A 23,500-nucleotide genomic window follows, 5' to 3' on the forward strand; every position below is an offset into this window, starting at 1 on the left:
CTCTCATTTGTAGAAGACAGAGGGAGTTGGATTCTGAATGTGGAAAGATAAACTGCAAATTTGTGACTACCTCGAGGATCTTAACTTTCAAGAAGTTATATGGTAGTGATGTCGGACCAGATTTGGAAAATGCCTTGAAGTTTCATAAACTCATTTGCATTGATGTTCTTGGAGAACCTCTGTCCGGACATATGTGTTGCATGGTGAGCTCATATTTGATTGAGCCTCACTAGATTGATGCTAAGAATCTTCTGAGATATCTTCGGGGCACAATCTCTTATGGATTGAGATACGCTGCCGGAAATAGGAAAACTGCATGATTATTCGAATGCTGACTGGGCAGATAGTGTGGAGGATCACTAGAGCACTTTTCAGTGCTTGTTCTCTTTGGATTCAGCTTCGATATAATGGATGAGCAGGAAGCAGAAGTCGGTTGCTATAAGTACTGCCGAGACCAGATACATAACTACGAGTATGACCTCGTATGAAGTTGCCTGCTTGTGGAAACTCTTTAGTGAGTACACATGATGAATACCACTGTGATTCTCTGTGATAACCAGAGGTGGGATTCGATTTTTGAGGAATCCCATATTCGACGATTGCTCTAGCAAATAGACATCAGATAGTGCCTTATTTGGGATATGGTAAGTCGATGAGCAAGGAGGCTCCATTGCATTAAGATGATGTACAAGTCGATACACTTTGTTAGATCCCCGGGGAAAGATCAAATTTGTGATTTTCCCGAACAACTTGGAGTCATCGAGAGATCCTTGTACAAGGGTCCTGCATGTTGCATACATTGAGCTCTGGGAGCTCTGGGGGCTTGCAGTTCTTATTGGAGTAACATACGACCACAGGGTGACTGACCCTCCCTTGGTGGTGCGCACTGGGACAAGATCATTCGCTTTCTTGTGGGACAGGATGATTCGCTCTCCTGTGGACGAGATGATTCGCTCTCCTATGAAACAAGATGATTCGCTCTCTTGTGGTACAACATGATTCGCTCTCTTGTGGGACAGGATGATTCGCTCTCTTGTGTAGCAGGATGATTAGTTCTCCTGTGAGATCTGGATGATGTGTTCTCCATGACGTTTATGTAGTAGGATGATTAGGTCTCCTGTGAGGCCTGGATGATGTGTTCTCAATGGCGATTGTGTAGCAGGATGATTAGTTATCCTGTGAGGACAAGATTGATTATGTTCTCCTGTCAAGGCATCCTACCCATGCAGTCTAGGACTCATGGGAAGTACCTCTCATCTGATCAATGAGTAGGGAAATGAGGATAGGGACCACAGTAGTACTGATGGACGCATTGCTATATCTACCGTACTTCCTATGCTAGGATGACCTTCATTGATCCGGGATCAATGATACTGGTCTGGGACCAGTGGTACACACTTTGAGACTGGCTTAGAGTCAATGGAAGACTAGTCTGGGACCAGTGGTACATACTCTGAGACTGACTTAGGTCAGTGGAAGACTGGTCTGGGACCAGTGAGAGTGGTACATGCTGACTTCGAGTTTTTTGAGACTGGTCTGGGACCAGTGGTACACTCTCTGAGACTGATGATATTGGTCTGGGACTAGTAGCAGGGGTGGTACCCACTATGACGCTGACTTTGGGTTGGCTGAGATTGGTCTGGGACCAGTGGTACACACTCTGAGACTGACTTCGGGTTAGTGGAGAATGATATGAGACATTCTCGATCAATTCTTCTTCTTCATGGTTCAGCAGAGCTAAGTTGAGCATAGCAGAGCAGAGCCAGCACAACCAACAAAGCTAGCAGAGCAGAGCAGAGCTAGCACAACCAACAAAGCTAGCAGAGCAGAGCAGAGCCAACAGAACTGAGCAGAATTGAGCAGAGCAGAGCAAAGCCAACAGAGCTGAGTAGAGCTAGCAAAGCTGAGTAGAGCTGGACAGAGCAGAGCAGAGCTAAGCAGGGCACTGATGGTAGAGATAGTACAGTTGGACATATGGATCAACGGATGCAGTTCTCCCTAGATGAGAGGGAGTGTTAAAATTGGCAACTAGGGCCAAACTCCATGTGAGTCAGCTTATTTATGGCAGCTGATATTTTTATTGGATCCCTCTCGTCAAGAGGTGTAGGATTGATCTAAAGATCATCCGATTCCGATAAGTATTTATGGAGATATGAATTTATTTTGATTATGGAATTATTATCAAGCCGACTAGCAACTTATGTAGGCTCAAGAAGCCCAAACATCATGTCTATTCAACCTATACGTTTTTGGTATAAATAGAAGAGGATTTGATGTCATTTGCAACACACATTCTTGAGGTGATCTCCTCCTCTCCACGTCTTGGGTTTTTGGAGAAGGAGTGAGACACCAAGAGTAATACGCTGGCCTAATGGTGATGCCCTAGCCGCAGGTCGATCTACGTAGCAAACAGAGACACCTATACGCTGTCTAAGGAGATTCATACGCTGTCCAAAGTTGTAGTCTAGGAGGGTTCCTTATGCAGCTAAAGGAGGCTCTTACACGCAGTAAAGGGGAGGCCTTGTCCACAGTCCTAAGTGCCCTAACTGCAGGCCTGACCTGTTGCTCTTGAAGAGCCCTCATCTGCAGTCCAACAAGGAGTATTCTGGCCGCAGTCAAGCCATGCCCTAGCTGCAGTCAAGGGAGCTCCTATACATTGTCAATGTGGTTAAGGAGAGGCCTAATACACGCTGTCAAGAAGCCTTATGAACAGGCCCTAACACGCTGTCAAGAAGCCTTATGAACAGGCCCTAACATGCTGTCAAGAAGCCTTATGAACAGGCCCTAACACACTGTACAGAAGCCTTATACACTACACTGTCCAGAAGTAAAACGCAGTCAAAGGAGACATGTAACACTTGGCCTCCGAGTATAGTAGCCGCAGTCAAGAAGTGAACTGAACTCGGGTACAGGGACCAGCATTCAAGGGTGATAGAGAGCAGCAAGGTCATCAAATAGACAATCTCAGCATAGAGATGTCTCTGAGGTACAGTCGTAACTAGGAGGCGTAAATGATGAACAACAGTGATAGAATGGCATACCTGTAGCAGCCCTATCACAATGAACAACAGTGATAGAATGTGATCTGTTAAGGCAACAACATGATGATGATGCACATTAGTATGGGCAACATGATGATGGATAAGATCATGGACATGAAGGGTAGCATGATGATGGATAAGATCATGGACATGGGCAGCATGAAGTTGAATGAGATCATGGACATGAAGGGCAACATGATGATGAATAAGATCATGGACATGGGCAACATGAAGTTGAATGAGATCATGGACATGAAGGGCAGCATGATGATGGATAGGATCATGGACATGGGCAGCATGATGATAATCATGATTAGTGCAGCATGGTGCAGTATGTAGTGGTACAACAAGAGAACTCGATGCAGCACGATGATAGGTGAAGGAGTCACCTTGGAGAATGAGTTGAAGCAGAATGTCTTCAACTGATCTCATCGTTATACGGAATGACCTATGCTAGATCTAGATAAGTCAAAGTGTTGACTTCTATTGTAAATGTACTATCTCTCTCTCTCTCTTTCTCTGCTGAACTTTGAAGAACATAAAAGAAGAATTGATCAAGGATTTCCCCACATTGTGGGGTTTATCCCTGGTTATCACCACATCTTGTGTCCTCTTGTCTTGGCTTGTCTTCTGTGATTTATATTTATGTTCTATTTGCAGTTTACTTTAATGCTGATGTGATTACTAACTGTGAAATTTAAATAAATTGCTCTAGCATAGAACATACCTGAACATAACAATAATCGTCATGGAGAACTCATCATCTAGACCTCACAGGAGAACTAATCATCCTGCTATATAATCGTCATGGAGAACACATCATCTAGACCTCGGAGAACTAATCATCCTGCTAAATAGTCGCCACGGGGTGTCATAGGGAAAGTTTTGATTCTTTTACCCTGTACACGTACACCACTAGGGGATGGTGAATCACCCTGTGGTCATATGTCACTCCAAGAAGTACCCCGCGCCCCCCATGGAGCTCCCAGAGCTCAATACATCATACAGGAAACTCATCAGATTGTCTTTGAACGACACCAAGTCGTTCTCGGAAAGTCAGGAATTTGACCATTCCTAGGGGCTTTGTTAGGAATTCAACCTGCATACATGAGATTTTCGATCATACATCTCAAATCCTTCGGGTTGCTCCACATAGATCTCTTCTTTGATCGAACCATGCAAGAACGCGGCCTTGACATCCATCTGATGTAGGTTCCATCCTTGTGAAGCCGCAAGGGCTATGATCGAGCAGATGGTGGTATATCTGGCAACAGGTGCAAATATCTCGTCATAGTCTATACCTTCCTTCTGGGAGAAGCCACGAGCGACAAAACGAGCCTTATACTTTTCCATACTTTCATCTGCTGCATGCTTTATCTTGTAAAGCCATTTAGAAGTGACAACTGTCTTGTCCTGGGGTCTGGGAACTACTTCCCAAACATCATTCTTCATAATAGACTCATATTCTTCAATCATAGCATCCTTGCATACTTGATGCTTGACGGCATCAGAGAACGATGAAGGATCATTTTGTATGACCGTGCTCATGATGGTCAGTTATCCATGATACCTATTAGGTTTCTTACTTTCATGGAAGGTTCCTCGGGGTGCAGTGTGTCCTTCAGCGTCATCGAGTAGCCCCCTAAGCCAAGAGGGCCTCTTCCTAGAAGACGAAGGCTCAGGTGGATCAATAGGATCAATGGCTTCTTCCACATCAGGCATTGTTTCATCATCCTTTTCTTTTGGTTCCCTGGTGTCGGCTTCTAGAGAGCTTCTGAAAGTCGGAAGATTGTCCACCTTGCTGAGAGCCATATCTTTGTCAAAGGTGACATCATGACTAATCATGACTTCCCTTTGACCGACTACATAGATTCTATAGCCCTTAGTATTTTCACCATAGCCCACGAAGATTCCTTTCTTTCCAGATGCACTCAGTTTATTCCTTTTCTCTTTAGGAACATGAAAATATACGGGCTTCCAAAGATTCTAAAATGAGATACGTCAGGTTTCTTAACGGTGAACATTTCTTTAGGAGTCTTGGAACCCAATGCTTGATGAGGGCATCAGTTTTGTACATATATGGTGGTGTTTGCAGCTTCGGCCCATAGAAACTTCGGAAGTCTTTGATCATGGAGCATGGCACGGACAACTTCCACAATCGTATGGTTCTTCCTTTCCACCACACCATTTTGTTCAGGAGTATATGGTGTAGTAGTCTCCCTCTTAATGCCAGCCTCTTTACAAAAGTCATGAAACTCGTTAGATTCATATTCAGTCCCATTATCAGTCCTTAAGATCTTGATCTTCTTTTCAGTTTGATTCTCTATCAAGGCTTGAGATGTGTCACAAGACATGACACCTAGCGGACTTCCTCCAACCTGATATAATGAATCAAATCGAAACCCAAGAGTGAAGGCATCTTTAATATTGTTTTTCCATGCACGTACCTTGCCATCGCTGAAAGCCACCTTGTAGCCTTTGTCTTCCATTGCCGAAATGGACACCAGGTTCTTTTTGAGGTCAAGTACATATAATACATCCTGTAAGTGGATCGTATTACCTTGATTCAATATAAGAGAGACATTGCCTACAACTTTCACGGGATATTTTATATTATCTCCAAGGACAACTTCTAGGTTAGTTTCTTTCTCTATCAGATTATGGAGAACTTCTTTGTAACTAGTGAAGTGCTTTGAGGCACCACTATCAATAAGCTAAATTCCCAGCGAGTCCGAAGGAGCAGGGGTAGATAGAGCAGCTGGTAGATAATATTCATCCTGCTTATTGTCAACAGTGTTAGATTCATACCTGGAATTTCAAGCCTTTTTGAATGATTGTCCTCTTCTTTGATTATCAACACTCCTTTTACCTCTGCTATTAGATTTGCCATTCCTTTGATTGCCATGAAAGGGATTTTGATCATCATCCCGTCCCTTCTATTAGGGCATTCTTTTGCATAGTGACCTGCTTTATCGCAAATGTAACATCGTCCTTTTCCTCCACCCTTAGGTCCAACCTTTCTTTTTGATTTAGTCTCGGAGTTGTTTCTTTTCATAGCATGAGAAGAAAAGGCAGCAGGAGGACCTTTAGGCATGGGCATTTCTTTCTCTTCTATCCTTGTTTCTTCTTGAATGCATCTTGCCATTATTTCCTCAAAACCAAGAATTACATTATTGTTGAGAAGAGTAGTCCTGAACACATACCATTCGGATGGTAATCCTCCAAGAGTCGTGAGTGCCATTTCCCTATCAGTAATAATTTCCCCAATAGATAGGAGATCGTTCCTGATCTCGGTGATGTTTAAGAAGTATGCTTGCATACTCTCATCTTTGCCCTTCTTAATTTCTTTCAGCTTATTTCTAAGAAACAAGACTTGATTTGCATCATTGACTTTAAATAAACTCACCAATCTATCGTAGATTTCCTTGGAGGTGTTCAGGTCGGAGATGTAGGTCACCAAGCGCTTGTCGATAGAGTCCCGGATGATCTTTTTTGTTTTGACTTCACCGGTTTTCCATTTTTTCTTGGCAACAACAGGTGGATTTGATGGAGGCTCAACAATATTGCCTTTCACATGGTCCAACACTCCTTGATCTTCTAAGGTTAGATCGAGAGACATCTTCGATCCGTGATAGTCAGACTTCTCACGGAGCTTGTCTTCGACAGGGAAGAGTGTTGAGGAACCCATAGTTCTTTTAGGATAGCCTTGCCAATCTTCTCTTCAGTGATTCTCTTGCTCTTGCTTGGGCTTTGTCTTCACCTCAGCTCTGATTCCATGTTTATTTATGGTATGTTCTATGCTTAGAGCAGTTTACTTCTTTTTATTATTATTATCCACAGATTAGCAATCACATGTACATAAAGTAAAGTGCATATAGAACATTAAACGATCGACATAAAAACAAGCCAAGACAAGAGACACAAGATGTGGCGGCTAGCCAGGGACAAACCCCAATATGGGGAAACCCTTTGATCAAATCTTCTTTTATCTTCAATAATTCAGCAAAGAGAAATAGTACATAAATCTGATTTACATCAGCAGCAGCAAACCCTAGATCAGCCCTCAACTAGGGCAGACAATATCTTGCAAACCGACTGTCGGATCGGCTTGATTCCTTCACCAAAAAATGCGGCCTTCTGAGGAGAGTTAGTTCCACCTACATCGCAGTTCAGAGAGAGAGTCTAATGGTCAACGCTGGTCAAACTTCCGATCTACAGTTGCAGCCCTAAATTCTGTGCCCTTCCTTCCACACGTGTGAGAGAAGAGTCCGTTTCTGCGCAATAGGAGAAGAGCCTCTTTTCTGCTCAGGTGAGAGAGAGAGATGTGATGAGATGAGTGTGTGCAAATGAGGAAAAGACCTCCTGTATTTATATACAAATGTTTGATGATTGAATAGATGCGACTGTTAGGCTTCTGAGCCTACATGAGTTGCTGGCCGGCTTGATAATTATTCCATAATCAAAATAAATTCATATCTCCATAAATACTTATCGAAATCGGATGATCTAGATCAATCCTACACCTCTCGACGAGAGGAATCTAGTAAAAATATTATCAGCCATGAATAAGATGACCCACATGGAGTTTGGCCCTAGTTGCCAATTTTAACACTCCCTCTCAACTAGGGAGAACTCCATCTGTAATTCGTCTGTCGGTCGCTACTATTCATCCATCAAATGCACTGCCCTGTACAGCTTGACCCCTGCTCTGCTCTGCTCTATTCTGCCTGCTCTGCTCTGTTCTGTTCTGCCCTGTTTTGATCTGCTCTGCTTTGTCCGAATTATGAAGAAGAAGAAATGATCGAGGATGTATCATATGATCCTCCATCGACTTAAAGTCAGTCTCAGAGTGTGTACCACTGGTCCCAGACCAGTCCTCAACCGACCTGAAGTCAGTGTCATAGTGGGTACAACTCCTACCACTGGTCCTAGACCAGTATCATCCTCCACTGACTCAAAGTCAGTCTCAGAGTGTGTACCACTGGTCCCAGACCAGTCCTCAACCGACCCGAAGTCAATGTCATAGTGGGTACAACTCTGACCACTGGTCCCAAACCAGTATCATTAATCCCAGATCAATGAAGGTCATCCTAGCATAGAGAGTACAGTAGATACGGCAATGCGTCCATCGGTACTGCTATGGTCCCTATCCTCATTTCCCTGCTCATTGATCAGATGAGAGGTACTTCCCATGAGTCCCAGACTGCATGGGTAGGATGCCTCGACAGGAGAACTAATCATCGTATCCACAGGAGAGCGAATCATCCTGTCCCACAAGAGAGTGAATCATCTTGTTCCCCAGGAGAGCGAGTCATCCTGTCCACAATCGCCATGGATAACACATCATCCAGGCCTCACAGGAGAACTAATCATCGTGCTACATAATCGTCATGGAGAACTCATCATCCAGACCTCACAGGAGAACTAATCATCCCGCTACATAATTGTCATGGAGAACACATCATCCAAACCTCACAGGAGAACTAATCATCCTGCTACATCGTTGCCACGGGGTGTCACAGGGAAAGTTTTGATTCTTTTACCTTGTACACGTACACCACCAGGGGATGGTGTGTCACCCTGTGGTCATATGTCGCTCCAAGATGTACCCTGCGCCCCCTCGGAGCTCCCAGAGCTCAATACATCATACAGGACCCTCATTAGAGGATCTTTGAACGACACCAAGTCGTTCTCGGAAAGTCAGGAATTTGACCTTTCCTAGGGGCTTTATCAGGATGTCGGCGACCTGTTCATCTGTACCGATATGTTGGAGCCTTATTGCTCCTTGGTGCACCATATCTCGAATATAGTGGTACTTGATATCGATATGCTTGGAGCGATCATGAAATACGGGATTCTCTGACAAACGAATCCCACTCTGGTTGTCACATAGGATCACGGTGGTATCCAATGTAAATCCAAACACCTCACTAAAGAGCTTTCACAACCAGACTGCCTCAGAAGAGGCCATGCTAGTAGCAATATACTCTGCCTCGGCAGTGCTCAAAGTCACCAACTTTTGCTTCCTGCTCATCCAGGATATCGAAGCAGATCCCAAGGAGAAACAACATCCGGAAGTGCTCTTACGATCCGCCACACTGCCTGCCCAATCAACATCAGTGTATCCAAGTAGTCTCACATCTCCGGCAGTGTATCTTAACCCTTATGTAATTGTGCCACAAAAATATCTTAACAGATTCTTGGCACCACTCCAATGTATGTGGTGAGGTTCAACCATATGTTGACTTAATGTGTTGACTGCAAAGCATATATCTGGACGGGAGTTCACTAAGAACATTAATGCTCCGACAAGTTGCTGATACTCGGTAGCATTTCGTAAAACAGGTCCAACAACACTACTGCTTAACTTCTTGAAGTGAAGCTCCATTGGGGTAGTTACAGGCTTGCAGTCTACCATACCAAATCTTTCCAATATCTTCACCACATATTTTCCTTGAGATAGGAAAATTTCCCTAGGCTTCTGCTAGACTTCAAGTCCTATGAAATAGTGCATCAGTCCTAGGTCCTTCATTTCAAATTCAGAAGCAAACTCCCTCTTACATTTGTGAATGAGAGGGTCTGCACCTGTTAGAAAGAGGTCATCCACATACAACACCAGTATGAGAGGTTTGTCATCTTCAACCTTAAAGTAAAGGTTAGGATCGGCTTCACTCCTAGTGAATCCCAGCTTCATCAAGTAGCTATCGATCCTCTCATACCATGCTCGGTTTGCTTGCTTCAGCCCATAGAGAGCCTTCTTCAACCTGCATACATGAGATTTTCGATCATACATCTCAAATCCTTCGGGTTGCTCCACGTAGATCTCTTCTTTGATCGAGCCATGCAAGAACGCAGTCTTGACATCCATCTGATGTAGGTTCCATCCTTGTGAAGCCGCAAGGGCTATGATCGAGCAGATGGTGGTATATCTGGCAACAGGTGCAAATATCTCGTCATAGTCTATACCTTCCTTCTGGTAGAAGCCACGAGCGACAAAACGAGACTTATACTTTTTCGTACTTTCATCTGCTGCATGCTTTATCTTGTAAAGCCATTTAGAAGTGACAACTGTCTTGTCCTAGGGTCTGGGAACTACTTCCCAAACATCATTCTTCATAATAGACTCATATTCTTCAGTCATAGCATCCTTCCATACTTGATGCTTGATGGCATCAAAGAATGATGAAGGCTCATTTTGTATGATCGTGCTCATGATGGTCAGGTATCCCTGATACCTATTAGGTTTCTTACTTTCACGGAAGGTTCCTCGGGGTGCAGTGTGTCCTTCAGCATCATCGAGTAGCCCCCTAAGCCAAGAGGGCCTCTTCCTAGGAGAGGAAGGCTCAGGTGGATCAATAGGATCCATGGGTTCTTCCACATCAGGCATTTTTTCATCATCCTTTTCTTTTGGTTCCCTGGTGTCGGCTTCTAGAGTGCTCCTCAAAGTTGGAAGATTGTCCACCTTGCTGAGAGCCATATCTTCGTCAAAGGTGATGTCATGACTAATCACGACTTCCCTTTGACTGGCTACATAGATTCTATAGCTCTTAGTATTTTCAACATAGCCCACGAAGATTCCTTTCTTTCCAGATGCACCCAATTTATTCCTTTTCTCTTTTGGCACATGAAAAGATACAGGGCTTCCAAAGATTCTAAAATGAGATACGTCAGGTTTCTTAACAGTGAACATTTCTTCAGGAGTCTTGGAACCCAATGCTTGATGAGGGCATCAGTTTTGTACATATACGGCGGTGTTTGTAGCTTTGGCCCATAGAAACTTCGGAAGTCTTTGATTATGGAGCATGGCACGGATAGCTTCGACAATGGTACAGTTCTTCCTTTCCGCCACACCATTCTGTTCAAGAGTATATGGTGTAGTAGTCTCCCTCCTAATGCTAGCCTCTTTACAAAAGTCATGAAACTCGTTAGATTCATATTCAGTCCCATTATCAGTCCTTAAGATCTTGATCTTCTTTTCGGTTTGATTCTCGACCAAGGCTTGAGATGTGTCACAAGACATGACACCTAACGGAATTCCTCCGACCTGATATAATGAATCAACTCGAAACCCAAGAGTGAAGGCATATTTAATATTTTTTTTCCATGCATGTACCTTGCCATCGCTAAAAGCCACCTTGTAGCCTTTGTCTTCCATTGTCGAAATGGACACCAGGTTCTTTTTGATGTCAGGTTCATATAATACATCTTGTAAGTGGATTGTATTACCTTGATTCAATTTAAGAGAGACATTGCCTACACCTTTCACGGGATATTTCATATTATCTCCAAGGACAATTTCCATGTTAGTTTCTTTCTCTATCAGATTATGGAGAACTTCTTTGTAACTAGTGAAGTGCCTTGAGGCACCACTATCAATAAGCCAAATTCCCAGCGAGTCCGAAGGAGCAGAGGTAGATAGAGCAGCTGGTAGATAATATTCATCTTGCTTATTGTCAACAGTGTTAGATTCATACCTAGAATTTCTAGCCTTTTTGAATGATTGTCCTCTTCCTTGATTATCAACGCTCCTTTTGCCTCTGCTATTAGATTTGCCATTCATTTGATTGCTATGAGAGGGATTTTGATCATCGTCCCGGTGTGAGTCCCTCTATCAAGGCATTCTCTTGCATAGTGACCTGCTTTATCGCAAATGTAACATCGTCCTTTTCTTCCACCCTTAGGTCCAGCCTTTCTTTTTGATTTAGTCCCGGAATTATTTCTTTTCTTAGCATGAGAAGCAAAGGCAGCAGGAGGACCTTTAGGCGTGGATATTTCTTTCTGTTATATCCTTGTTTCTTCTTGAATGCATCTTTGCATTAATTCCTCGAAACTAGGAATTACATTATTGTTGAGAAGAGTAGTCTTGAACACGTACCATTCGGATGGTAATCCTCCAAGAGTCGTGAGTGCCATTTCCCTAGCAGTAATAATCTCCCCAATAGATAGGAGATCGTTCCTGATCTCGGTGATTCTTAAGAAGTATGCTTGCATACTCATCTTTGCCCTTCTTAATTTCCTTTGGCTTATTTCTAAGAAAGAAGACTTGATTTGCATCATTAACTTTAAATAAACTCACCAGTCTATCGTAGATTTCCTTGGAGGTGTTTAGGTCGGAGATGTAGGCCACCAAGCGCTTGTCGATAGAGTCCCGGATGATCTTTTTTGTTTTGACTTCACCGGTTTTCCATTTTTTCTTGGCAACAACAGGTGGATTTGATGGAGGCTCAACAATATTGCCTTTCACATGGTCCAACACTCCTTGATCTTCTAAGGTTAGATCGAGAGACATCTTCGATCCGTGATAGTCAGACTTCTCACGGAGCTTGTCTTCGACAGGGAAGAGTGTTGAGGACCCCATAGTTCTTTTAGGATAGCCTTGCCAATCTTTTCTTCGGTGATTTCTCTTGCTCTTGCTCGGGCTTTGTCTTCACCTCATCTCTGATTCCATGTTAATTTATGGTATGTTCTATGCTTAGAGCAGTTTACTTCTTTTTATTATTATTATCCATAGATTGGCAATCACATGTACATAAAGTAAAGTGCATATAGAACATTAAACGATCGACATAAAAACAAGCCAAGACAAGAGACACAAGATGTGGCGGCTAGCCAGGGACAAACCCCAATATGGGGAAACCCTTTGATCAAATCTTCTTTTATCTTCAATAATTCAGCAAAGAGAAATAGTACATAAATCTGATTTACATCAGCAGCATCAAACCCTAGATCAGCCCTTAACTAGGGCAGACAATATCTTGCAAACCGACTGTCGGATCGGCTTGATTCCTTCACCAAAAAATGCGGCTTTCTGAGGAGAGTTAGTTACACCTACATCGCAGTTCAGAGAGAGAGTCTAATGGTCAACGCTGGTCAAACTTCCGATCTACAGTTGCAGCCCTAAATTCTGTGCCCTTCCTTCCACACGTGTGAGAGAAGAGTCCGTTTCTGCGCAATAGGAGAAGAGCCTCTTTTCTGCTCAGGTGAGAGAGAGAGATGTGATGAGATGAGTGTGTGCAAATGAGGAAAAGACCTCCTGTATTTATATACAAATGTTTGATGATTGAATAGATGCGACTGTTAGGCTTCTGAGCCTACATGAGTTGCTGGCCGGCTTGATAATTATTCCATAATCCAAATAAATTCATATCTCCATAAATACTTGTTGGAATCGGATGATATTTAGAATCAATCCTACACCTCTTGACAAGAGGAATCTAATAAAAATATTATCAGCCATGAATAAGATGACCCACATGGAGTTTGGCCCTAGTTGCCAATTTTAACAACGGTCTGGCTTGCAATCCTGAATCAAGCTATCTGCTCCAATTAATAAAGATTGTCAACCTAGAGCACTAGAATGAGCAAAAGCCCTCCAACCATGATGTATTGTAGGTTGGGATCCACCTCACTCTTAGTGAAGCCCAATCCTCGAAGGTGTTGGAAAATATAAAGACTTGTATATTAGAACTTATTTTCCTTATCATGATAATTACTTGCGATGTTAGTTGGTTCTTTATTACTTCTTTAGTTTTGTTAATCAACTTACCAAAACAATGAAGATCAGAAAGAGACAAAGTACACAAGATATAGGTTCCAAGCCAGGGCAAAATCCTCCAAGGGGAAAACCTAGGAAACACTTCTCTTCTTCTTTAGAATCTGTTTACAAAAGAGACTTCCAAGACCCAAAGACCAAAGCCAACAAACCCCCCAAGCCCCAAACCAATCCCTAGTAAGATCATCCTTGAGACAACTTCAGAACTTTGATATTGCTTCCTTGATGCTGCAACTTCAGTGCCTACAACAAAATTTTGGTTTCCTACAACTGCTTCAAAATTTCAACCTCCTGCAATTGGCAGCTTCACAAACCTTAGCTAGACGAAGAAAGAGATTCTTTGATAGACTTCGACTTCTGCTCCTCTTCTTCACCCTCCTAGCTAATCTTCTTCAACTTCTTTATTGCAAATCTAACTTGCTTGAGCTGAGCGACCAAATGAGTCGAGCTTCACTCCTTTATATAGCCTTTCTTGAGGGTCAAATTCCCTCCGTTTAGGCCGACTTGGTCTTGGGTTTATCATGGCTTTTTCTTGACACAATAAATATTTTTCTTCATTACAATGAGTCCAAATGGGACTATGACACATGACCAATATTATTCTTTATTCTAGAAAGACCTAGAAGACCTAAAAGCATGAAGAACATGCATATGAAACCCATACTCCAATAAATAAAATATAATTTTTTTTCTTTCTTTATAAAGAATGTACAATGTCATGATTACAATTACATCATAATGAAGACTGACCCTAGTTACAATTTTCAACAAAAGGTAGTTGTCCATACAAGTGTACCATGCTCTCGGAGCTTACTTGAGCTCATATAGAGCTCTTTTCAACCTGCACACATGTGTCTCTACTAAATTGTTCAAACCCCTCTGGGTTCTCCATACAGATCTCCTCCTCAACCACTCCGTTGAGGAATGTTGTCTTCACATCCATCTGGTGGATCTTCCACCCCATTCGTGTTGTTAGTGCCTGAATCGCCTTGATGGATGAATATCGTGCTATTGGGGCAGACGTCTCATCATAGTTTATGCCCTCAACATGTCAGAAGCCCTTGGCCACAAACCTAACCTTGTACTTCTCTACACTACCATTTGCTTCATGCTTCACCTTGTACACCCAACGCGAACCTACTACTGATTTTCCCTTAGGTTGTGGCATAGTCTCCCAGACATTGTTCTTCATGATGGAGGAATATTCCTCCACCATGGCATCTTTCCAAACCTATTGAGAGGTTGCCTCGTCATAACAAGAAGGATCTGTGTCCAACAACTCTGCCATCAGTGCCATATACTCGGGGTACCTATGTGGTTGCTTGCTTTACCTGAACATAGAGCTAGGAGCTTCAACATGCTCCTAGGCCTCTTGAATAAACTTGTTGGTCCACTTGACTCTCTTCCTCCCTGTGCTAGGAGTCTCTGACTGAGTATCTGATTGATCTTGTCTTGGTCTCTCCTCTTCCTCATCTTGTTGGTCATCCTACTATGCGGCCCTGTTGCCACCTGGCTGAGACTCAAACTGTGGTCCTAGTTGAGGATCCTCCTTGGGAGTGAGTAGCTCCTCCTCAGTTTCTCCAACTTGCTGTCGCTCTAAGGACTCCCTCAGCGCTCTGTCCTCCTCAAACATCATGTCCCGCCTGATAACTGTCTTCTTGAGTGATGGAATATACACCCTGTATGCCTCAGATGTCTCACTGTAACCCATGAAAATGCCCTTTTTAGCAGTAGGCTCCAACTTCATGCTTCTATTTTTGGACACATGGCAGTAAAATTTTGTGCCAAAGATGCGAAAGTGTGAAACATCAGGCATCTTGCTTGTGAAAGCCTCCCCTGTTGTAACTCGTCCCAACACCCTGTGTGAACTCTTGTTTTGCAAAAATACTTCAGTGTTGCACCCCTCTGCCCACAAAAACATAGGTAGTACTTGATCATGCAACATGGCCTTGGCCTTACCAACTGTGCTGTGGTTCTTCCTCTCAACCACCCCATTTTGGTGAGGGTTATGGGGTGTTTCCAACTCTCTCCTAATGCCCTCCTTGGCACACTCATCCCCGAAGGCATTAGAGATATATTCCCCAACATTGTCACTCAATGCTTTGATCTTCTTCTCGGTCTGGTTCTTTACCAAGGCCTTAAACTCCATGAACTTATAAAAGACCTCCTCCTTCATAAAGAAGATCCACGTCTTCTGGGAATAATCATCTATGAAAGTAACATAATCCCTGTGTCTCATATTTGATGGAGAAGAGAAGGGCCCACATACATTTGAATGCACCGACTCCAAAACCCCTTTGACTCTGCTGTCTTAGACTTGGAAAGATGACTTGGCATGCTTTCCAAGCGCGCAACCCTTGCACATTTCATTCTTGTCAAGCATGTACTATGGTATCCCTGTGGTTATTTGCTGCAGGATCTTCAGTGCCCCATGATGCAAGTGTTCCATGCGCCTGTGCCAAAGTTCTCTTGCATCTCTGCTCTGCCCACCTGCTGCCTTTCTACTTAAGGATATGCATGCCTCAACCTGCACCTTGTAGAGATTCTCCATCCTCACACCTATCTGCTTCACTGATCCAGAAGCTAGATGCTTGAGGTAAGCCTTACCTCTGTTGAAGATGACATCATAACCCTTGTCCTCTAGGGTTGCCACTAAAACAAGGTTCTCCTTCAGGCTTGGAACATAGAGGACATCTCTGAGATGGAGAGAGCTCGCAGACTCCCTCTCAAAGATGACAATACCAAGTCCCCTAGTCACGTACTTGCCATTATCTCTTAGCTCAATATGGATCTGCACGTCTTTCTCCTCCAACTGGTTTTAATACTCCTTGTTCCCGATCATGTGGAAGGATTCTCCAGAATCAATATACCATGTGTTGCTGCCTACTAAGCTTGCCATGCAAGCTATCAATGAGAAATCTTTCTCAAACTGAGAAGCAAATCCATCTACCTCAGCTAGTGTAGCCGCATGATCCTTACTGGACCCCTTCTTCCTGTCAAGACACTTTGTAGCATAGTAGACAAACTCGTGGCAATGTAAGCACTTGATCTTGCTTAGATCCTTCTTCTTCTTCTCGCCCTTTTGACTAGTCTCGGCCTTTCCTTTTCCCTTCTTGCCCTTGGCTTTGCCGCCTTTACTTGCTAGGGCAAAGTTCTCCTTGTCCTCTGTTTTCACTAATTTACCATCTCTCTTCCCTTTTCGGATTTCTTCTTGAACGCAATCACTCCAAAACCTTTCCCAAATGGGAAAATTTTCTCTGCCATTCATTGGATCTTGGAAATCATACCAAGACTTATGGAGTCCCTTAAGCGCAAGATTCACAAGGTATTTTTATGCTATCGTCTCGCCCAAACCTCCTAGCTCATCTTGGACTTGTGTGAACTTTGAAAGATATGTGATGATGGGATCTCCTTTGCTCATCCAGATACTTGTTAACTTCTCCTTGAGAGCTAGCTTATTGACATCACTGGAACCATGATATAGATCTAAGATGGCTATAGACATCTCATATGTTGTCTTCTTACCATGGAGATGAGGGATAATATGGTCTTTGACGGTTGACCCCTTCTAGAATGATCCTCCTCGCCTTGGTATCATTCTTGTTATGTTGGGCCAATTGTTGGCGATCTTCGGTTGGCACTATAGCCTTTATTATAAACTCGAGCACCCCATTATCTTCCAACACTACTGATGTTCGCTCATTCCATGAGCAGAAGTTTTAGGCTCCCTCTAAACAGTGATCTGATCTCAGTCCTTGGAATGCCATATTTCTTATCCAAAGTACTGCTCTTCAAACTCTAGTGCTAGGCTTTCTGACTAATTTGTACTTTTTACTAACTGATCAATTTGGTGCTGTTCATGTTACCACTCAAACTAGCAGGGGACCTAAGGGGGATCCCTAAAGGGAAAATGCTAGGCCAAGGGCAACAAATGGAGACTTAGCCCACTGTCACCTCAGCTAAGGCCCCCTTCTATTTACAGACTTTCATCAATGGGAGGAGACCCGGTATATTATGGAGTCACCGATGAAGGATAAGTCAATGAGTGATGTGGAGTGACCCAAACAATCCCTTTTCTAGAAGAGTTAGAAATATAAGGCTTGCTTGACTTCTAAGCAAAGTGCAATGTCTTCTAGGGAAAGGAAGGGAGGATTTAAGGGTTGGGTTGATGGGATATGACTTGTGAAGGAACTTCCCAATCCCGAAAATCCTTGTTGGAATTTTTTATCCCTGATGGTTCTTGAAGAATTGTCTTTTCAAAGGAACGAGACTAAGTGGACCCGGTATTGGATAGGGGGAATGAGTTTAACAACCAATGATGTTCTTGTCCTAGACAAGGTGGGGAAAGGATCAAAGATTTTTTTTTCACATGAAGGTGTTGATTTGATCCTATTAGGTACTAGCCTTGGGGATGCTAAGGCAAAGTTTGATCCCAGAGCTAGGGCTTGGCTTTTCTCCTAACTCCACTGTTGGAATGGCTTCAAAATTAGAGGAGAGCTTGAGGAAACACCAACGCAAGAGACCCAAGGAGATTGAACTTTTTTGGAGGACTAGCTTGTCAGGGAATTGATGCCTTAGGTACCCCAAATTGGCTAGACCTGGAAGAAGGTGAAAGAATGTGATTTTTGGTGACCAACTTTTGCTAGATCAGTGCCTTAGTCTTTGGGAGAATGGATTCTATGATGAATATGAGTAGGATTTCTTGATTCCTAGTCAAGGAGGCCTCAAGATCACTTCGCTAGCCTTCTAGGTTAAGGAGAAGCAATCTTGCAGCTTTTATACTTCGATGTGCAAAGGAAATGGTTTATCAAGGTCAAATTCTTTGATAAAATTATCACTAGGAGATTTCGTTTGTATTACATGGCCCATACATTGAGAGATGCTATAATAGGGACAAAATTCCACAACTTTAAGTAGTAAATGCATGCAGCAATTAGCCTTAGAACAACGAAAATTCCAGTCCAATGTATATGACAAAGTAAAACAAGAATAACATTAAAAGCATGTACTTGCATTTAACTGAATATATCCAACCATTCACAATTGACGAGAGAAGCTCTAAGAGAAGATAGACCAATAACCACACATCAAAATTCATCCATAAAGCTCCAATTCATCCTCTAGAAAAAGTGCGAAAATCTCAAGAGAGGTAAATGATCCAATGAATGGCCAAATGAACTCATCTCAGTTGTATTTATACACTAATGTGGAGTTCAAATTAGCTTCCTTGGCCTACATAAGCCCCAAAATAAAATAATGTTCTAATAATCTAACTTTTAGTGACAAGCCCACCAAAGTAGCTCACAAATGAAAGAATAAGCGTCTCAAGAGGTCAAATAATAATCTATGCATGTCGTAGGGCCTTCTAAGAGGCCTAATGAGGTCCTTGGGTGCCATAATGAAGAGTAGGACCCTCAAAAGTGATGGACAAGGGTTGGCCCCTTGTTCTCCAATCAATAAACCCTATGGTGCTCCCAATGGGTGTGGGGGCACAGTAATAACCTCATGGGTCTCCAAATGAGTCGAAGATGCTTGTAGATCATCTGTGAGGGTTCTGATGATGGTGTAGGCGATGCCACATCATCCTACAAGTCTTGGGTTAGTTGCCAAGTGCATGGTACATCTATGGGGCCAGCTGGGCAAAGGTGAACTAGGTGCATCATCCTTGTCCAATGGGAGTATTTCAAGCATCCCTGATCATCCTCGAGGATCCATGGAGTGCTGTCTACTGCTGTGGAGGCCCATGGCTCTCAACACACACCCTACATGTGCTAATTTAGCCCTTTGAAGGATTAGGACCTCGTGTAGGGAGACCAAACACAAGATGGAAACCATCTGCAATCCTGGATAAGATGCAGTGCGTCCCCTAGCCTTCCAGTACAATAAGTCATTAGGGAAATCGAGTAAATGAGCTTACCAACCATGGACCACCGGTGGGGATTTTATAATGGCCTTCCCTCCCATAATGGGCTTTGCGATGTGCCAATGTCTCCTAAACTCCAAATGGGGTTAACCAAGTATCCTATTAGGTGGTTTCTACTTTTAAAGGGGATAATATGTTCAAGGTACATCCTTCAAAAGGTGGTGGTATGTGATAGATAGGTGAATAAAATGGGGGAAGAAAAGGGGCAGACCTGGGCCACATGTTGGGGTACAAGGGTAGCTAATAAAAGGGAAGCCCACACTTGGGTTTATAATGTATAGGAGGGAGCAATCATGGTACATGAGGTGTCCTGACCTTGATATTTCCACCGTTCTTTATATGCATTTTGCTTTTTTTATGATTTTCTTTGATTAACTGCTCGGTGCGCAAAGGGTAAGAGTAGGATGTATAAGATATACCAATGAACACCCCTTTTAAAGGTAGGGTGGTTCATTGGTCACCAGGGGTTGGGACAATCATGGGATCCTATATGATGGAAGAGGCTCATAGAACCTGTAGGGACCAGGGTGATGGCCATGATGATGGGGTAGAGCTCATGTATTGGCTTTTGCCCACGTGCTAAATGTGTTTGTCCTGGCCATCTTTTGCATTTTGTGGTACATTTCCTGTTGAATGTGGCCAAATATGTTTTTATCTTTCCTTTTAGTTGCATCAACCTTCGGGCATCATTCCAAGTCGTGACCCAAGGTGTGGGCAAGGGGAAGGGGCACACTAACCTTATGTGGACCTAGTGGAGGAATGTCGACTCAGGTGGGAGAAATGATGAATGGGGTGATAATGAGTGGAAAGAGGGTAATATAAGTGGATAAGGTAGTAGGACCACACAACCAATATCGGGGTTTTCTATGAAATACCATCCCTAAAGCTAAATGGTCAGTAAAAGAGATCCCATGGGATTAGAATGCAAGGTTAATATCCAAAAGGGGTCTAGGGGAGAAGGGCACAAACATAACCTGTTCTTTCCTCTGAATCCCCCCATTAATCCATGCCTAGAAGTGTCCATGATAAGCATACTACAATACTCAATTACCAAATGACAAGGCATACATTTAGGTTCAGGAGACCCACCTTCGAACATACGATCATGGTAGATGGGCGAGGGACCACATGACTAGCTCAGGTGGTGGAGAAATGGCACAACGGGATAGCTGGTTGCTGCAAGGCGCTGCAGACTGACTGAGGTTCATCTTGGAGAAAAAAAATAATTCTCCTAGGGATATTGTCCTACTCTGATACCATATTAAATTTCCATGAAATTTTGCAACTACTTAGATAAATAATTGAAAATAAGGCAACCAATATTGAAACCGAATTTATTTTCACCAAGATATAGAGTTTCTTAACTGAAAAACAACGAAACATAAAGACAAAGATAAAAACACAATCACACAAATTGACACACTTGATTTCTGAGGAAACACAATTGGGAAAACTTGCTTCTTTTATGTGGTATTTTATTGATTGAGCAAATAGATCCATTAGAAGGCAATCTGTCTTCTTGAGAACACACTTGTGTTATGATGCTTTAATTGTAGTGGGAAATTCAGATATATGTTTGTGTACTTTTTCCTCTTTAATTGAACTTTCACTTGTTTAATGCACATTCTATTGACATTAAAATCGTTGCTTGTACTGTAGGGTTTTGGCTTGCAGGGTTTGGATTAGGAGAAAGCATTGATGACCGCCCTGCTCTATTAGATGCAATAATGGTATGCATTGTGGATTTTACTTTGGATAATGAAAGAACTTATTTCAATCAATGATAGATTTTTTTTTTACAGAACTAAAGTCATCATGGTTGTTGAACTAAAGTCATGGTCTTGGGTTTAGAGATTAATCAAATAATATATTAATTTCCAATTGAATTTCATTGAAGCATCAAATGTACAAAAAAATCTTTGATTAGATTAGAGGGTGTTTTCATTTTCTTTTTGGGGAGTCTCAAATTTCTCTCCATTTTCCTTTGGTTCTTGAGCCAAAGATGTTTTCCCCTATACATCTGGGAAGGCACTTGACCTTGATTTCAATCATATCCACCCTCACTTAGTTTGAACACCTGTAGGATGATGGCTTCATTCTTTTTGATGCTCACATTATATAGAGGCACCAAGAGGCAGGCGAACAATAGCGCTTCTTTAGACATCAAAGATCCAAGAAGATAAGGAAGTCATCTAGGCCCAACTAGGGAGGACCTTACAAAGGTGTCATCTTAGATTGTGAGACAATTTATGCAACATAGGTAGATAGGGGGCTTCCTCCAAATCTTGACATGGGACTACCTCATTTGAGCAACAAGACATATAACAAACTAGGTTTGCTAACTGATTTGGATCCTTTGATTAGTCATCTATCATTAGTTTTTGCTCTTCAACCTCAAATGTTAGGAGTGGAAGCAATAGGGGTGGTTGATCAATGCTCCTTAGACGAGACATCATCTCCTTATCCCTCATTGGAGGAGTTATTCTTGCATTGTCTATAGTACTTGCATGTTTTTTCATCACTGATTTGCTGTCTGCTGTCATTGTACGAGACTATAAAATCTTATCTAGTATAACATAGTTTAGATTTTCTTTTACATTACTGCTTTATATACATTTTATAGGAGCAAAATTTTGTTGATGATTATAGCTAGTATAAATGCCTCTACATAGAATAGGTGTGAAGCATTCAAAAGATGTCCAAAATCCGCTTTAGGTTCTTGCTCATTAGGAATAAGTGATTATAATTATTATGGTTTCTTTCCAAAGTCTAACCTTGGAAAAATACATTATTTAATTCAATTTATTAATGTTGGATATTGAGCTAAGTTTCCATAAATAAATAATTTAATTATGTAAGTGATATAGATCTAATCGTTACCATTGATCTCAAGTGAGGCTTAGGATTCAATCCTATCCATTCATCACTTAGAAGATCTAGGTTTGAGATCTAGCTCAATAATAAATTATAAAAGGAGCCTAAGGGAGTGGAAGGCAACACGTTTTTGAATCCTTGGGAAAGCTATTTTCTCAATTGTGTCTGAGAGAGTCAAAATTGAGGAGAAGAAAAGTGTGTAGCATGGAGATTTCGGCAAGAAGAATGTAGGGCCTGAGATCTTGGAGAGTGGGGAGGGCAAGCTTTTGTGGAGGCTTGCATAGGGTGTTGTATGGCCTAGGAGAGAGAGGCTTGTTACTCACCAAAAGTGGGTGACACCATAGGATAAATTTTTTTCCCATCATTTCTTCCAACGGGTAGCCAACAACTCCTGACAGCTACTAGTAGCCAATGACGATGTGCCATTCATATCTCTTCCACTTGCATCAGTCATATGTTTCCTCACCCATTTGACGAGAGCACACTGTTGATTTGGGGTAGCATCGTATGTGCTCTAAGCCTCAAATTTTGCAGGGAGGCTTGGGCACATGGATTCCAAAGAACCCATAAACCGTTTTGGGAAATTCCACCCAAAGACGATTATATTAAAATAATTAATATTTTTAATGGAGTTCCTAATTAAAATATTAAAGGGTATTAATCTAATTGTGGGTGAATCTTCTAGATAAAGACGAATATCAAGTCAAAATGATCTGAGCCTTTGATTAGGAGTTGATCTAAGCCATTGGTTGTCCAACAGGAAGATATAAGAAGGGGCTTGATGGTCATTTGGAAAACACACTGAGAGATCAAGAGATTGAATTTCTGAAGTGAGAAGTTCTCAAGAGGAAATTTTGATCGAAGAGATCTTTTGTAGTAGAGGGTTAGGGACAGTGATCTAGAGGAAGATTTCCAGATCCGGAGAGGCAGTTGCAAGAGGCTGAGTTATTCCCAGTGCAAGAATGCGAGTGCAGGAACGCGTGAGTGTAGAATGCGCCAGTGCAAGAACGCGTGAGTGTAGAATGCGCCAGTGCAGGAACGTGTGAGTGCAGGAATGCATGAGTGTAGGAACACGAGTGTAGGAACACACGAGTGCAGGAACATGTGAGT

At 42.4% G+C, this 23,500-nt stretch overlaps 1 protein-coding gene across 3 annotated transcripts in view; it reads left to right on the forward strand.

Moving 5' to 3' along the window:
• Positions 1-23,500, forward strand: part of LOC149205374 (uncharacterized) — a 469,574-nt gene that overhangs the window by 150,258 nt on the left and 295,816 nt on the right. For all 3 annotated transcript variants that reach the window (XM_089395025.1, XM_089395023.1, XM_089395024.1), the window contains exon 5: positions 21,176-21,246. In XM_089395025.1, the coding sequence (XP_089251151.1) occupies positions 21,176-21,246 (71 nt within the window). The remainder of the gene's footprint in view (positions 1-21,175; positions 21,247-23,500) is intronic.

Source organism: Pinus tabuliformis, chromosome 1_2 (genome assembly GCF_031772625.1).
Source record: "Pinus tabuliformis cultivar Carrire ecotype Pingquan chromosome 1_2, CPIR1, whole genome shotgun sequence".
NCBI classification, from domain to species: domain Eukaryota; kingdom Viridiplantae; phylum Streptophyta; class Pinopsida; order Pinales; family Pinaceae; genus Pinus; species Pinus tabuliformis.